The sequence below is a fragment of the Paralichthys olivaceus genome, chromosome 7 (assembly GCF_024713975.1).
Source record: "Paralichthys olivaceus isolate ysfri-2021 chromosome 7, ASM2471397v2, whole genome shotgun sequence".
Classification (NCBI taxonomy): Eukaryota; Metazoa; Chordata; class Actinopteri; order Pleuronectiformes; family Paralichthyidae; genus Paralichthys; species Paralichthys olivaceus.
The window spans coordinates 6,840,505-6,856,349 of NC_091099.1; the positions used below are offsets into that span (position 1 = coordinate 6,840,505).

The 15,845-nt window shown below is 43.1% G+C and overlaps 3 protein-coding genes and 1 long non-coding RNA gene across 6 annotated transcripts; 2 read left to right on the plus strand and 2 right to left on the minus strand.

The window, feature by feature from the left end:
• Window positions 1-34: 34 nt before the first annotated feature.
• Window positions 35-7,319, minus strand: dennd11 (DENN domain containing 11). The gene is made up of 9 exons (XM_069528149.1): window positions 6,716-7,319; window positions 5,950-6,049; window positions 5,105-5,263; window positions 4,336-4,489; window positions 4,103-4,241; window positions 3,815-3,946; window positions 3,574-3,724; window positions 3,357-3,425; window positions 35-3,085 (listed from the first exon to the last, which is right to left on the minus strand). Exons 1-9 carry the CDS (start codon window positions 7,113-7,115, stop codon window positions 2,890-2,892), a joined length of 1,500 nt encoding a protein of 499 aa, XP_069384250.1. The 5' UTR covers window positions 7,116-7,319; the 3' UTR covers window positions 35-2,889.
• Window positions 7,320-7,736: 417 nt separating this feature from the next.
• On the plus strand, window positions 7,737-12,381 carry wee2 (WEE2 oocyte meiosis inhibiting kinase). 2 transcript variants are annotated; one of them, XM_020103586.2, is made up of 12 exons: window positions 7,737-7,874; window positions 8,281-8,607; window positions 8,708-8,916; window positions 9,205-9,262; window positions 9,603-9,772; window positions 9,873-9,994; window positions 10,507-10,653; window positions 10,722-10,826; window positions 10,916-11,001; window positions 11,103-11,273; window positions 11,371-11,519; window positions 11,934-12,381. In XM_020103586.2, the coding sequence occupies exons 2-12, from the start codon at window positions 8,290-8,292 to the stop codon at window positions 12,097-12,099; spliced, it is 1,701 nt and encodes a 566-aa protein (XP_019959145.2). In that variant the 5' UTR covers window positions 7,737-7,874; window positions 8,281-8,289; the 3' UTR covers window positions 12,100-12,381. The 2 variants fall into 2 exon arrangements, with proteins under 2 accessions (XP_019959145.2, XP_069384247.1); XM_069528146.1 differs by lacking the exon at window positions 7,737-7,874 and having other exon boundaries at window positions 8,265-8,607.
• LOC138410803 (uncharacterized) lies at window positions 11,826-14,531 on the minus strand. The gene is made up of 2 exons (XR_011243412.1): window positions 14,280-14,531; window positions 11,826-14,187 (listed from the first exon to the last, which is right to left on the minus strand). It is a non-coding gene; the product is annotated as an uncharacterized lncRNA (long non-coding RNA).
• On the plus strand, window positions 12,913-15,845 carry bida (BH3 interacting domain death agonist). 2 transcript variants are annotated; one of them, XM_020103633.2, is made up of 4 exons: window positions 12,913-13,572; window positions 13,853-14,141; window positions 14,531-14,664; window positions 15,208-15,845. In XM_020103633.2, the coding sequence occupies exons 1-4, from the start codon at window positions 13,429-13,431 to the stop codon at window positions 15,403-15,405; spliced, it is 765 nt and encodes a 254-aa protein (XP_019959192.2). In that variant the 5' UTR covers window positions 12,913-13,428; the 3' UTR covers window positions 15,406-15,845. The 2 variants fall into 2 exon arrangements, with proteins under 2 accessions (XP_019959192.2, XP_019959193.2); XM_020103634.2 differs by having other exon boundaries at window positions 15,211-15,845.

Consider the following 15,845-nt stretch of genomic DNA (forward strand, 5'->3'; position numbering starts at 1 on the left):
ATTATAAAGAAGAAAAGACTGAAGAAGCAGAGGATTAGAAAGTTTTTAACCATCAGTGTTTTATTGTTTTACAATGGCAGTACAGTGAAATTAACAGTTGCTCATGCTATTGAGTTGATGTGTACAGTATTACTGACAGTGTTTCACATTAGTTAAGGTGAAGACTTACTTGTTATTCTTTGAATAAACTTGAATTACGTTACAATCGAGAAGATAAACTGTTACAACTATTTGGATGTGCTGCTGCATGTGTGCAATACGTCTGCTGTCTCTGACAATCAGTGGTGAGACACGCTGTACAAACGAATCGTTCAGCTGATGCCCGGCTGTGAGTGGCTCCACAGAGAAGGCATTTTATACAGTGGCGTGTGGTGTGTACATTCCCTTTTTACATCGAACAAACACCTGTAGAGCAAACACTGTCGGAGATAAGAAAACATGTCTCCTGACGAGCAAACAAGAGGCGACAGGTTCCACTAGAGACAGTAAGGTCATTCAGAGGGGCTCGGAACAACGTACTTAATCTTTTAGCAAATAACGCAGGTGAACCCACGAGGTGAGAAAGTCACATGTCTTTTAAGGCCCCATTTAAACAACAAAGCACAAGTGTCCTTTTCTTTCATATATACACGCACAACACTTTCTTCATTTTTTATCCATCGGCAATCACCATGACTCACTTGGGTTTCAAATTAAGGTACAGACTATAAAATTAGCAATTCTCAACCTGTGGCACCTGAAAGAGCCTGTTTAGAATGTGAAATTTAAAAAACTAAATATTTTGGGACTATTTTTTGTGTCAGAATAAGAATTAAGCTTTTCTCCAGTGTATTTCCTCACAGTACAAATTAACAAGAGGGCACTCACTATCTCTGCTAAGGCCCAACAGTCCCCTTGTGAAACCACTACATCCACATTTTTTAAATTGGATCTGGACAAAATTGCAAACTGCACACAGCATACCCTATCTCGCAATTTTAGAGAAAGCAATAATAAAAAAAAACTTCTGAATCCGTCCCCTGATTCAGGTCCACACCGAACATTTAATGTATTCCTTCCTGACTCATAACGCATCCTACTATCAAGTTTCGTGGTCATCATCCAGTAGTTTTTAATAAACAAACAAAAAGACAAATGCAGACAAAGACGTAACCTTGGCGGAGGGAATGACAGTGTCCATCAGGGGGCCCACGAGAAGGTTGAGAACCACTGCACCAAACGTGTATACAAGGCATTGACATCATCCTCATGTGTTCCAATGTGGAACAAATCATTACTCTGATTGACAATGAGATGGATGAACACAACCGGGTCTGCCAGCAGCCTTCAAAAAACACAAAGTTGGCCCGTCTCTGGGGCTGGATCCTCTGAATGGGGCCGCGATGAAAAGAAGCGAGAGAAACCCTCAGCGGGAACAGACGGGGGCCTTTCTGTGAACGCACCCGTAGAGGAGGAGTTAAAGCTCCAGCTCAGCCCTGAACATGACATTAGCAGATCTAAAAAGAACACAAAGGTGTCTTTGTCACGAATGCATACAGGAAGAGGGGAGCTGTTTGAGGCTGACAAACAAGGAAACGCCAAACGGCTCCATCAAGGACGCTTCACTCAGTGGGATCACAAGAGATATCAAACCAGCCTCTGTATACAGTGAAAGCCTGGATACGGTTTTGCAACAACACACGCACAGACACACACAAAGAATCCTCAACAACACAACAACTTGCTGGCTCATAAACATAGCATCTAAAAAAACACACATTACAGTTAAGCATGATCGCTGTGTGCATCAGGAAACAGTCCAGTGGTGAACATGGTGCAGCATTCATGATAAGTCAGTGTTATAGAGTCACATTCATTAATCACTCCTTTGCCAATTACGACAAATCAGACACAAAAACATCCCTGACAGCGCTTTCACTGGAACTGTGATCAAACAGAGACGCTCGTGTTGAAGGTGCACCAAAGTGAACTAAGTATTTATAACAGCTTTTCCCTTCAGAATAATTAATTTATGAAAAAGAGGTTTTCAGCAGGCAGCATATTCCAGTTCTACCCCACCTCTCACTTTTGGCTCTGACAGAAACAGTAAGCAAACGACTGTGCGGCTGAATCTACATGAGAAAGGCTGATACTTTCAGCCGACACAGATTCATATTGCTTTTTTTTTTTCGAAAAGGCAAATAAAGTGGTCGAAAAGCTTTCAAATAGTAGCTTCACAAGAGCAAGAAACATATTTCGAACACCTATGTATGGTATTACAGCAGAAGATCTGACGTCGTTGAATTTGTCACACGTTACGGAGGCTAGAATTTCAAACGAAACGTTTTTGAAGCACACAAATTAAATTCTAGCACTAAAAACCAAATCATATGTTCTTCGGAGAAAGCACAAGTGATGATCAAAGCTGGAGGACTGTGAATGTGTCACTTTCATTACTGTGACGGGTGCAGCAGAGAGCGACCGATCATCCTCCTGCGATGACCAGGCATTATCCAGACGCGTTTAAGTTTTCATCCAGTGCTTAAAGCCTGGCCACGTGAGCCGGATCCAAGTCAGTCAAGAGCAAACAAGAAGTCACAGAAGTGATGGAAGATGTGAAAGGCTGTAGGGAGCGTGCACTGTTTGCCAGGCAGGAGTTTATCATCCACGTGAACCAGCAACCAACGTGTCCTTTTTACTCAGGCTGGCTGGAAACGGTCTCTATGGGTCAGATGAGACACACACTAGGGGGGAGGGGGAACATACACCCAGGAGAGTACAGCAGGCGACAGATGAAGCCCCAGGGTGGAGGCAGTGTCTTCAGTGTCTTGGTGTGTGTGGGCCTTGAAGGCACAGATAATCCAGTGATGTCCTGAGATTCCCAGGCTGAGTGAGGAGGAGAGGGGGGGCTCAGGAGCAACAGAGGTTGTCTATGACCAGGGCGACGTCGATACCGTACACCTCCAGCAGGTCGACCAGGAAGGAGCGATCACACTGGGGATCCAGCCCCATGGCTCTCACGTGCTCAGCAGTTAGGGTGGGGTCCGCGCTCCCTGCCACCTCGGACAGGGTCTGGAAGATGCGGTTGTTCAGCTCCATGAAGAATCTATGATTGAAGGATTAAAGAAAACCGCATCAGGTGGTGGTCCCTCGTATCACATTAAAATCTTCAAATGAAAGACGGAACGAAGGAAAGGACATTTTGAACAAAGGAAAGGAAGGAAGGAGAGGAGGAACAGAGGAAGGGAAAGAAGGAGCGAAGGAAGGAGCGAAGTAAAGGAAGGTTTTAGTCCAGTGCAGTGTTCATAGTATTAATCTCTTGATAAATTCAGCCTGTGGTACATTGACAACTGTGAATAAAGCTGCCGAGGACTCACAGAATGAAAAGATCCTCCTCATTAGACGTGCAGTCTCCGTCCACCTCCTGAGAGTACAGCAGCAGTTGTCTGGGGAAAAAGTCGTCGTCCATCAATATGAAATCTGAGAGATACGACCTCAAACCACCATTTAACTCTAATGTGATAAACTTGTTTTCACAAATTGTTATTGATTTTGAATGTAGTACAGTTTATTTAATTTTACTTGTTAGCGTACCTCTGTTCACTCAGTTTCCTGTACTTCTCCTTATCTGCCGCGTTCAGCCGGAGCAGCGGCTGCAAATGGCTTCTGTGTGTTTTCACATTCTGGTTATCGATGTAGACGTCGTACAGCTCCTTCTTCTCCTCAAAGATCTTCTCTGTGGTACCTAAACACGTAAACAAAATACTCATATATAATGAAATATTGCCATAGATAATAAAAAAGATGTGGCTTTTAAAAGTCAACCTCCACTCACAGGCTACATATGACATCTCCGTTTCCAGTGTGGTGATGTCGGCTATGTTGATGTAGAAGAACGGCCGTAACTCAGGCACAGAGATACCGATTCCAGGTAGAGACACATTGGCCAGGCAGCAAAGGCAGTAAACTGAGGAAACACAAGTGCATGAAGAATGAAACATCTCTGTTGTGACAGAAAAAGTAAAGCTGCACTTTGGTTTCAACATTTAGTGTATTTAAAAAAACTGAATCTGTGTCACAAATAAGGACATGGCAGACAAGCCTTTATATCTGAGCTGCTCACCCCTGTAGCAGACCACACCTACAGGTGGAGGGGAGAAGATGAGGAGACGTTTCCTCAGCAACGCAAACTTCCACAGCACCATGATCTGCTCCCCGAAAAACTGGATGAACTGAGACATGCAGCCCGCAGGGTGGGTGATCTGCAGGAGAGCAGTCACACACGTTGTTGTTTCATGGGATTAAAATCTGAGAAAAACATGCAACACTGCAAGTGAGTTCGGTTGATCTCTGCACCTTCATTTCTGGGTGCATGCAGCGGTTGATGGTGGTGACACTCCAGGTCGGACAAGCGGTGACTAGACCGTTTCCTGTCGGTGGAAGGACGGCCTTCTTGTCCTCGTAGAAGGCCTCCAGTGGAGAGTACTGGCCTGGACACTGCAACTGGTGTCTATGAGACAAGAAGAGCAGGAGGATGAAGAGAGGTTTACGCAATATAAAGAATTATGGATTTAATATTAGATCTAGCTATTCATTTCCTCCATGATGCAACATCACAGTTTGTGCTTATTACATTGTGGGATCAGTGCAATGCTGTCGAGGGACTGTAAACCCACAGTTACCACAGATAAACTGTGGGCTGGATAATCAATTCTGATCCACTTGTGTAAAACCTAAAATGGTGGCTGTGTTTTACTGTATTTTTATACACAGTAAATGAGCACATAAGCTTTCGTGAGAGGATTGAAGCAGGAGCACAGAGTTACTGAGGAGAAGAGACGCTGTCAGGCTTTGTTTCACTTCCGTGCTTAGACTTCATACAAAAACTGTATGTAAATGGGCTCCTGTGACGATAGCTGTGACTGGGACTCTGGCTTCATGTATAATAGATGAGAACATTTAAACAAAGGAGTGCGGACAGGAGGTAGGCACATAAGGAGTAACGTGTAAACACAGTTGTGTGAGAGAAAAAAATAAGGTGAGGAGAAAACTAAAAGCGAAAAGATAGGCGATAAAACGAGAAATAAAACAGTGCATAACTTATCAGCACATACAGATAACTCACCTGACTTGGTTCTCCAGGAAGTGCATGTAGCGGTACAGCAGGGTGTAGGACGGAGACAGAATTCCCACAGACTTCATCCTCGCTCCTCTCTCCAGCTCACTCTCCACAGGCATGTTGGCGAAACAGGCCAGGCCGAAGTAACAGCCTTTACGGAAATAACTAACCAACACAAACAAGAGCAGGAATAAACACGAGGTGAGAGAGTTCTGACAAGAGACTGAACTAGAGCCAGGCCGATTGATTAACCTGTCATATATCAGAACTTTTATTTTATAGGATAAACGATGCAGAAAATATATGCATTTATGTTTATATTTTATTTGGCTGGATAATATGGTCAATAATTATGTCAATTTTCATATTGGTCGATATCAATAATTATTTTTTAAAAAGTCACATTATTATTTCTACTAAGGTTTTTTCCCTGATGGAAATCTTTTTTTAATTGATAAAATTAATCATTATGTGTTCTGCCTCTGCACTCTGCTGAGACAATGCGAAAGCATTACATAGAAATACTGGACTTTTGTTCTATTGCAATTGATTAAAATTATGTTTGGATAATAACAGCTATTGTTTTATTGCCCCGCCCAACATTTTATGTAAAAGGTTTATTTTCTTATTTCAAGTTCTTTATATTCATTCATATTTGTGTTTTGCTTTTATTTTAAGTTGTTTATAAGTTTAAGTTCAAGCTTCAGTTACATTTCTTTTTCAAAAGGGTTCGATTATGACATTTTAGATTTAAGATACATGGCCAAATTGTGGTATCAGATATTTTCAACCCCCCAAAAATCCATATCAGTCGGGCCCTAGACTAAAATCTGAATTTCACTCTCACGTACATGAAGTCACTGGTGATCCGATGAGAACCACTGGCCATCGACTTGAATTCAACTCCGTCAAGGTTGATGTCGTGAGGCAGGCACCACTCCACCATGTTCCCTGCCGGCCACACGCACACACACACACACACACACACACACACACACACACACACACACACAATAAATGATGAGGCTATTTTTTGTCAACTTTCATTCTGACCACTTCCCCCAAGTCTCTAGTGTGTGTTACAGTGACGAGGTCATGGGACAGTGAGGAAACACTGACTCAGCTACTGTCACTATCTAAACACTGAACTCTCCCACATGTGAATCCACTGACATCCTGATCCTGGGCTCTGATGACTGACTGCTGACTTGATATGTTTTCTGTTTTCAAACAATACTTTAGTCTAAATGGTACAAACTGTACATTTATATAAAATAATAAACTGAATCTAATGGGCTGGATTTACAGCTTCATTTATTCTTGCTCTTGCATGAGAGCTGCAGATTGAAAAAAACTGTAAATCTGCACAAAGGAAGTTCACTTCTTCTCTTGGAGTTACTCCATCAAAACCTAAAACGGTTATTTCATCACACTGGCTTGATCTCTTATTGTATTTACTTAGAATATTTTGATGACCCCAGCTGACCACTGAACATCCTCCTGCCCCATAACTTCAGACATATAATGGCATTAACAAAACATAGTACACATGATAATATTCTGTCAGGGGTTCTTTTAAATATGAATAATAAAACCTCTGAGGCTCAGCTTGTTTACCTGATCTCGTATCAAACGTGACCACAAACACAGCCACGATCTGGTCCTTCTCCTCCCACTGATCCCTCACGGAGAGGCCGGGGAAGGGAACACGACGATCCGCTCCGAGAGGCTCCGGACGAGTCCACCCCGGGGCGCGGATATCTGTCAGCGGGCGGCCCGGGCTTCGGTCTCCGACGGCTACAACAGCGGTGACAGCCTTGGGCGGGCTGCAGACGGTTTTTGTTGTGGTGCTCCACCCAGGACCGGCCGCGATCCCGCCAGCTGCCTGCGAACTTTTCCCCGCCGGAGCGTCCTCTGTCAGCGGCGGCGGCTGCAGCGGGCCCGCCTGGCTGGGATCGGGCGGCGGGGGGATCTCCTCCCAGTCCAGCAGCGGGGCTCGGTCCGACTGCTTCACCATGGCGCTGCTGCCTCGGGGGACACGGGGAGAGATAACACAGAGAGTCCGGTGTCCGGTGCGATGGAGCAGCTTAGAGAGTGCGCTGCTGCCGGGTGTGGATCATGTTCTGCAGCCGCTCTCCGGGTGTTTTCTGTGGATCTGACTCACTTCCACGATCGAGCTGCTTTTCCTCCCTGTCTCACTGTTGTGATGACGTCGATCACTTCCGCCCACGTGTCTATATTACTATTTAATACAATGACCCAATTTTGGTTACAGGATATTTATCTTAACCAAATATAGTATTACAACATTCATACTGAGGTTCAGCTGCAGTGCACGTGTTTTAACACATATTTTCTATAGAGCAAACGTTGATTAACATATTGTATTGGCTATTAATATATTAGTTATATATCAAATGTTTAAATATTTTTGTTTCATTATACATTTCTAGAAAAGTTATATTTGAGTTCATATCAATTTGTAGTTGTAGTATTTATATGAACTGCGTGTTTATACACATTTCATACAGTTATATATCAATGTGTGTATATAACACAGTTCATACAGTTTTATAGTTATGTATATATAATTTATAAAATGTGTCAGTGCAATTAACAGCAGCTTCAAAGTCAGGTGTGTTGCGCAGGTAAAATTCAGCCAATCAGAAAGCGCGATGGGTCAAACTGGGCGTTGTAGTTTATTTAAACCGGAAGTAATTTACATACAGCGCGCGAAATTCAAGCGTCGTGTGGTGCTGCTGTAGGCGACTTGTTCGTGAGTAAACGTGATAAACACACACACTGATGGTTATGTGTATGATCACTGTGTGAAGCAGCTGTTGAATCTTCCCTTTCAGTCTGAAAACCACAGTGTTAGTTGATTGAATTAAAAAGATGAATCAATAAGTAATTTTAACTTGTAGATTACATCATTGAACTTGTTCTGTAGGTGAAAGTCAACGAGGAGCTAATACTTGTAGTGTAGAATCATTCTGGATATATGTAGGCCTTCCTGCTTCTGAGGTTGAGGCTTTAATTTGCAACATCCATGTTTATTATCTCCATTATCCTCCTGAAGGGAATCAAACACAGGACTAATAATGCTAATAAGTATGTTTGCTGTTTAAGGGCAGTCTAACGCAGGATTAAGCATTTTAATGGAAGCCTTTGCTGAACTACAGGCTGCAAGCATGTCGACGTTGTTTGACGAGATCAGCCAGCAGCTGGACTTCTCTAGCTGTGGAGAGGAGGGGAGCAGCAGCAGTGACAACAGCTATGATGACTTCACCCCCACGATCCGCAGTCCCAGAATCCGCAGTCCCAGAATCCGCAGTCCTAGAATCCACAGTCCCAGCATCCGCAGTCCCAGCTCTGCGTGCAGGACACCCAGGATCCAACGCCACCGCAACAGAAGTCACACCTTGTCTTCCCCTTTACAGTGCACCAGCCCCATACCTTACGCCTCCTGGAGGAAACTGAGGCTCTGTGACTCCCCCAGCACACCCAAGGTGGCGAAAACATATTGTCCTTAATGTACCCAGGTAGTCTTGGATGATTCATCACACGTCAAACCAGTTTAAATTCAATAAAATAATCTGCATTTTTCAGAGTCTGCTCTCAAAGTCGTCCAACCCTTGCTCCAGCTCTAAGATAAGTTGCAAACAGAGGAGCCTGCATTTCCCCTCGGCTTCAGCAAACCTCTTCCAGGCGCCTTCCGTCAACGTTAATCCCTTCACCCCTGACACTGTACGCAGGAACAGTGAGCAGCAGTGGAGGAGCAGCTGCAGGAGTGATGAAGATGACGACTATGGACACAGGTGAACTGCTGCTTGTTGTGATATTGTGGATTGGTCAGGGCGTGAACTGTAAACACTCACATTACAGGGAAATTATTATTTATATTAGGATGCAGGTGTCACAATAAAAGCGGTTATTTTTAACACCAAACACTTACAGATTCCCACAAACTGGTTTTGATATGTGGGGGGAGATAGAAATGTTTTGAGTCCATCTTGCTGTTTGTACTGCCCTGACACGGCACGCCTGATTTTTAAACCCCTTACAAATGCACTTTTAAGGTCTAAAGGTCCTTCTCCATCTTCCAGGATAAAACACAGCCTAACGTCATCAGAGGAGGACGATGAGGCCTTTCTCCCACGAAAGGTACAGCTATTTTTATCCGTGCTTTCTGGTGAACGTAACCCTCCCTCTCAGATGCCTCTGATGTGATTTCATCAGCAGGCTTTGTCATCTTCAGCTGCCTCCTCACTCACTGTTTTGTCCAACAAATGACGTGCTGCTAGTTCCGGGATTTCTCTGAGGATTCTCCAAAAAACACTTCCACCATGGAAGTGTTTCCTTATTTGGTGGCACAACAAAGAAAACCCCCGGTTCGCCAGGCTGTGATCAATCTGGAGATAGGAACATCTGTGACGTGTTGTGTTCCTTCTTTGGAAATCTCTTTGGTTTTTACCACAAGGCCCTCCGTCTGTTTATCTGGCAGAGACGAGCCGTCCAAACCTTCATGCTGTCACGTTATGAGAGTGAGTTCCTGGAGCTAGAGTGCATCGGCGTGGGCGAGTTTGGGGCCGTGTACAAGTGTGTGAAGAGGCTGGATGGTTGCTTGTACGCCATAAAACGCTCTCGGCGGCCCCTCGCAGGCTCTGCCAATGAGTGAGTCAGCACCATGTTGCACTCGCACACAGCCTTTTTCATTATTTGGTTCCTGATTTGATCAAATGAACCCTTGCCCCTTTTTTAAACGTCCTTCCAGGCAGCTGGCCCTAAAGGAAGTGTATGCACACGCTGTTCTAGGGCACCACCCACATGTCGTCCGTTATTATTCAGCATGGGCAGAGGACGACCACATGATTATTCAGAATGAATACTGTGATGGTAAGTTTCACATTAACATCCACAGTGCATAATAAAGTTAAATGATTAACTGTTTTCACCTGTAATGGTTTATTTATTAGCAAGGTTAAACAAAAACAGCTAAACTGTAAAATGTGTTTAACCACTTAAAACATTAATGTTTTTAAGATATTTTAGTGTCTAAAATTCAGATTTAATGAATTTTGGACAATTTGAGATGCAACAGAAACCATGTATGAAGATATTGGTGATAAATTCAAGGTTAAACAATAACTACTAAACTGATTTATACAAAACTTGGTGGAGGGATGGGGCCAACCCAGTTTTTGCTACCAATCAAGGACTTTCTTTAACATCCCAATATATATAATTGTATTCAGGGAATAATGCACAGATCTTGATTAACAATTTTTTTTTAATGCAGGCATATTTAGTGGGCAGTAGGATTGTTGGTATAAGTTTGTGTTGTACTGAGTGCCACATTAGTTGTAAATATGTTTAGGCAAGACATGTACGTGTGTGTGTTGAGCCAGGTGGAAGTCTCAGTGATGCCATTGTGGAGAAGCAGGTGCAATGTGAGCTGTTTTCAGAGGCAGAATTGAAAGATCTGCTCTTACAAGTGTCCATGGGTCTGAAATACATCCACAGCACACGCCTGGTGCACTTGGACATCAAACCAAGTAAGTCTTGTATAGTGGTTCTCACTTAGCGTTTCCTTGCACCCTCTGACGGTGTTTCACCTCTGCAGGTAATATATTTATCTGCCAGCGTCCCTGCCCCACAATAGCAGGTGAGGGGGAGAGTGAGGAGGAAGACGACAGGAGCGCTTCTGCAGGAGTCATTTACAAAATTGGTATTGCATTTGATATTAAATAAGTGTCTTCTTTTTTTTTTGTTTTTAATGTGTTTGCTGTTAGTTGTGATTTCTGTTGTTTTCTGCAGGGGATCTGGGTCATGTGACATCAACCAGCAGTCCTCAAGTTGAGGAAGGGGATAGCCGCTTTCTGGCCAGTGAGGTCCTGCATGAGGTAAAAATGTGTTGCAAGAAGTAGTTTTGGATATTGAGCTGCTATTGAAATTCATAGATCCAGTATCCAACATCTATGTGGACTGTCTTTCTGCTCCGCAGGATTACAGCCACCTCCCCAAGGCCGACATCTTTGCTTTGGGACTCACGGTGCTGCAGGCAGCTGGGGCTCCTCCTCTACCTCAAAACGGAGATGAGTGGCACAGCCTTCGGGAGGGAAAGCTGCCGGAGCTGCCGCAGGAGCTATCACCTCCCTTCAGAGGCCTCATACAGGTACTCCAACGTAATGGAAGAGATTCGATTTCAGCTGCTTCCTCTTTCGATGTCACTTATAACTGGTGTATTCTGTATGGTTTTATTTTTTGGCCAGTTGTTGCTTGATCCAGACCCGAGAAAGCGTCCATCTGCCAAGGAGCTTTGCAAGCATGCAGTGTTGAGGGAGGAGAGGACTGGGAGGCTCGCCGCTCAGCTGCGTAGAGAGCTCAACGTGGAGAAGTTCAGAACGGCCATGCTTGAAAAGTAAGAAGGGATAATGAAGGGTAATTAAAGCTGCAGCCCTGATTCTGGGCTCCAGGCTGCTTAAATGTAATGGGTCTCATTCACCAACTGTTCTTAAGAAGAAATGTCTTCTTAAAACCCACATTTGCAGTTTTAAAGAAGATTCTTACATTCACCAATGTTTACTTATCTGGAATTTTTTCTTGTGTAAGAACAGAATCTACACACACTGATGTATGGTTACTTAAGTATGAAAACCCACAGATCATTCATTTAAAATAAGGGGGCAAGTACATCTGTTTTTGAAGCTCTGAATTAACATCAAAATGACCAGTAGGTGGTGCAATTTTATTGAAAACTGACAGATTATTGACATGCACTCTGTTTTATTAAATTATCACATTGACGATATTATTTAAATTCCCTTCTCTGCAGAGAGCTCCAGGAGGCTCGTCAGGCAGCACTGTCCCCCAAGCAGAGCCTTCCTCCTGGGCTGAAAGCTCCTGTCAAGATGGGCGCTCTACCCAGATCAGGGAGGAGACTTGTTGGTCGGAGCACAGTGCGATCCATTAGCTATGATTTCTCTGGATATGGAGTCTGAAAGTGTGACGCACATGTGTCTCCCTCTGAAACAAGATGGTGGTAAAAATGCAACATGTTAAAGTGAGGACCGTACGAGATTATCTGTTCCAGACTGGCACTGGAAACGACAATCATGGATGGACGACTGATGTAACTGTTGGAGGACGTTGGACAGCGTCAGTTTAACACAGATTATCCTTTCAAACGTCAAGTGATACATTTCAACATCATGTATCTGCTGAAGACCAATGTCAAGGTCTTGTTTTATTTTTTTTAACTGTAAATAAACATTTTAATCATTTTTATTGATTCTTTAATTTTAATCAGCTCTACAATTCTTCTCTGGGGTTTAAGTACATTTAAAAAAAAAATGCTATTAGACAAAGCTGAAGCAGGGAATTTCCAGCACAGAGTTGCTCTTATCTCCAGCTGCAGTAAACTGCACGACACTGTAACCACAAACAATGCTTCACTGAGCCATCACACTTCACATGAAATGCTTGTCATTCCACTGTTGACTAGACTGGCACTAAATAGAACACATGCTTCTGCCAAGGCCCAACAGTCACCTTACATTCAACCAAACATCCTGTGAACTATTTTGCATTTTATTATTTAAATTATTACAGATCATTTCTATGAAGTAAAATTTGACTGTTGTAGTTGATTAAGGGCAAAGTACATCTTCTTCTACCAGTGACTTAAAAAGGCACTTCACAGGCTAATCTATAATGATGCACTATATTTTAAATGATGTGTACTCAACATCTTGATATTTGAAGTCACTCATAAGCTGTAAAATGTGGTAAAAGAATAAAGTACAATATTTTCTTGTGCTTAGGTACTTTACTTTCACAAATGTACTGTACATTCATCCCACAATTAAAGCATCATAACTAGAATGACACTCTGTAGAGTTCGTACGTCCACCGAGGCCCAACAGTCCCCTCGTGAAACCACATTTAAATGTACAAGATCTGGATTTGTATCTGGATCTGCACATAAATATCAGTCCCCTAAATATACCTGATTGTTTTCTCTCATCAAGATGAATTAGTCTCTAGACTAGGAAGACTTCAGTTGTCGTAAAAACTCAAAGGGTTTAGTTTGTCCGCTGTGAAGAACATGGCGACCTCCGTGGAGAGGACCCGCTCCCGATGTGAATATAAAGTGTTTACATATAAAGGGCTCATTCTCGGGTAAAGGAAACAGAAAATTGAAATGATCACACACTAGTTTAAACCTCACTATGATTATTTTATATAGATTTTCTGCCAACAGATCCCATCCGCCTAAAACCTAACACACTGGACCTTAAAATGAGTGTTGAAATTTCCGACGGCGAAGAATGCGTCATGATGCGTTCACACCCCCTCGCCGTAGAAAAAGGAAGCTGCAGTTGTTTGGTTCGCTGGGATCGATGAACGGCGCGTCACTGATCGATACCACTTATTCTCAGGAGGTCAACAGTTTCCCGGCACGAGACACGAATGTGAGTCAAATTATTTAATTTACTTTTGCGATTTGATTCGGTCAAGCTAACGCGGCTAGCTAGTGCATAAACCAGTGCATAAACTTTAAACTTAGCATTAGCTTAGCTTCCCCTAGCGAGCTGAAAGTGAAATAAGTATTTTTTTTTTACGTCGTGGTTGTGAATAGTAACTTCTATGAATGTTCAGGCGTCACTAGTTTAATTTAGTGCGTAGCTTCCTCCTTGACGTAACTTTAAGTGACTTTCATCTCCTCCATCTGTGTGTGTCTGGGTGTAAGAGGCGGAGTGGGTTGCTTCCTCGATGGACAACCTGTGCATGGATGTGACCGGTGGTTCGAGCGTCGCCCTGGTCATCCTGGCCTTCCTCCAGGCGGACTGTCGGGACTCGGAGTTCAGGAAGGAGCTGCATTCTCTGGGCAACGAGTTCAAACTCACCCGGGACATCAACTGCAATGCCCCCAGCATCGACCAATTGGAGGACGGTGACCTGGAGACCGACGGCCATCTGCCCGGCGGCGTGTCCGTGTCTCTGCAGGATATTCAGCCCTCAGTGGAGCTGCAGTGGCCAAGTGAGCACCTTCAAACTAAATACACCTCTAACTGACACCAGATCAGCTGTGTGGGGGTTTAGTTGACAAAAGTGAAATCTGATTAATTTGAGGTAAACACACACAGACTCAAATCTGCACATAAACACACTTGTTTACCTGTTTAACAGCCATTAGAACAACCCAGCTCTCTCACAGAGCTCAGAGCTCTGGCATCCATTTCTTTCATTTCATCAAGTTGTTTCCATTTACAGTAACAGACAGTCTGTAAAGTAAAGTGAAAGCAGGAAGTGGCAGCTGTTTGTCAGACTTCTATTAAAAGCATCAAGTAGTTCTTCGTCTGTCCTCCTTGTTGAATCCAGACACACTGGTCATTTTTTAAAATCATTCATTATTATGTTTTCCTGCAGGGAACGATGAAGCTGTAGCTAACATTCAGCAGGTCGCAGAGGGGCTGAGAGAAATCGCAGCCCAGCTCGAAGAAAGTGTCCTGGCCCAGGCCACCAGCAACCTGAGGAGGAACATATCAGACTCCCCCTCTGAGGTGAGTCTGCTGTCAGCATTTATTTACAGGCTGTCGATGATGTTCATTAGTTGTAATAACTTGGACAAACTTTGTTTAATACTATCACCGAATAGATGAAATAGATAATATAGTGCAAGAGCTTCCACTATTGTTTTCAAATGAATTAAAACTATTACTCTGTTCTTAGGTTTCTCTGCTTATAAACCACAGAGGAAGCGACACAATTTGTCTTGTTATCAGTCACTAGACAACACCTACCGATTCATTAAATGTGACATTTGCTGTTTTAAACGATGTCCTTGTGGATGCACCGTAGGCCTTTGCTGTTAGAGCGTACAAACTGTGTACATTTATGTTTTGAGGAAGAAATGATTGACTTCTGGAGCAAAATCTGGATTGTTTACCATTTTCTAAAACATTGTGAGATAAGACATGTCAGAATGTTTGTGAATTTCATAAGAAATAATGAAAAGATTTGTAATCTTAAGAAAGTGCAATATACATACTTTGTTTTAATTAACTAAAGCCACAAACCATGAGTGATGTTATTTGTATTTCCAGCAGTGGAAAAACCATCTGACCTTGGAGGTGGATCGGATAATGAGGCACGGCATTGGTCTGGAGCATCTACCTCAGGAGCGGGTCTTCATGGCCCTCACTCTCACCCTGGTTAAAGGAGTCTGTGAACAGGCCCCACAGCTTCTGAGGAGCCTCTTCTACGCTGCACTGCAGTACATCACCCCTGCGAGGGCCAGGTGACTTCAGAGCCGCTGCCTGACAGGAAGTAACACGTACATGTGGTGGGACAACGCCTAAATCTGAAACTGGCATCTGCTCCTCATGACCAGTCCAGTGAGAACGGAGCAGTGCAATGGTCAGTGTAGTCAACACTTTTTAAACTGATGAATCATTTGATTTTCAGTATTCTGGAATCAGGAAGTATGAGTTTGTGACACTTGGAAGTTTTTTGTGGTTTTCTGTGCTCTGAATCTTTCTGCCTGTTGACTCTTTACTTAAAACTGTTTGTTTATATTTGAAATACGTGCATTTCTTTGTATTCTGTCATTGTACAACTTGAATAAATACAGTATTTCTGTGATTTTTTTTTTTCTTTTCAATCTTTTTTTTCATGTCATAAATGTTGAGTTTGTATAAATGAAATTACACTGTTGAACATTGTAATAAACCACTGCAAAAGA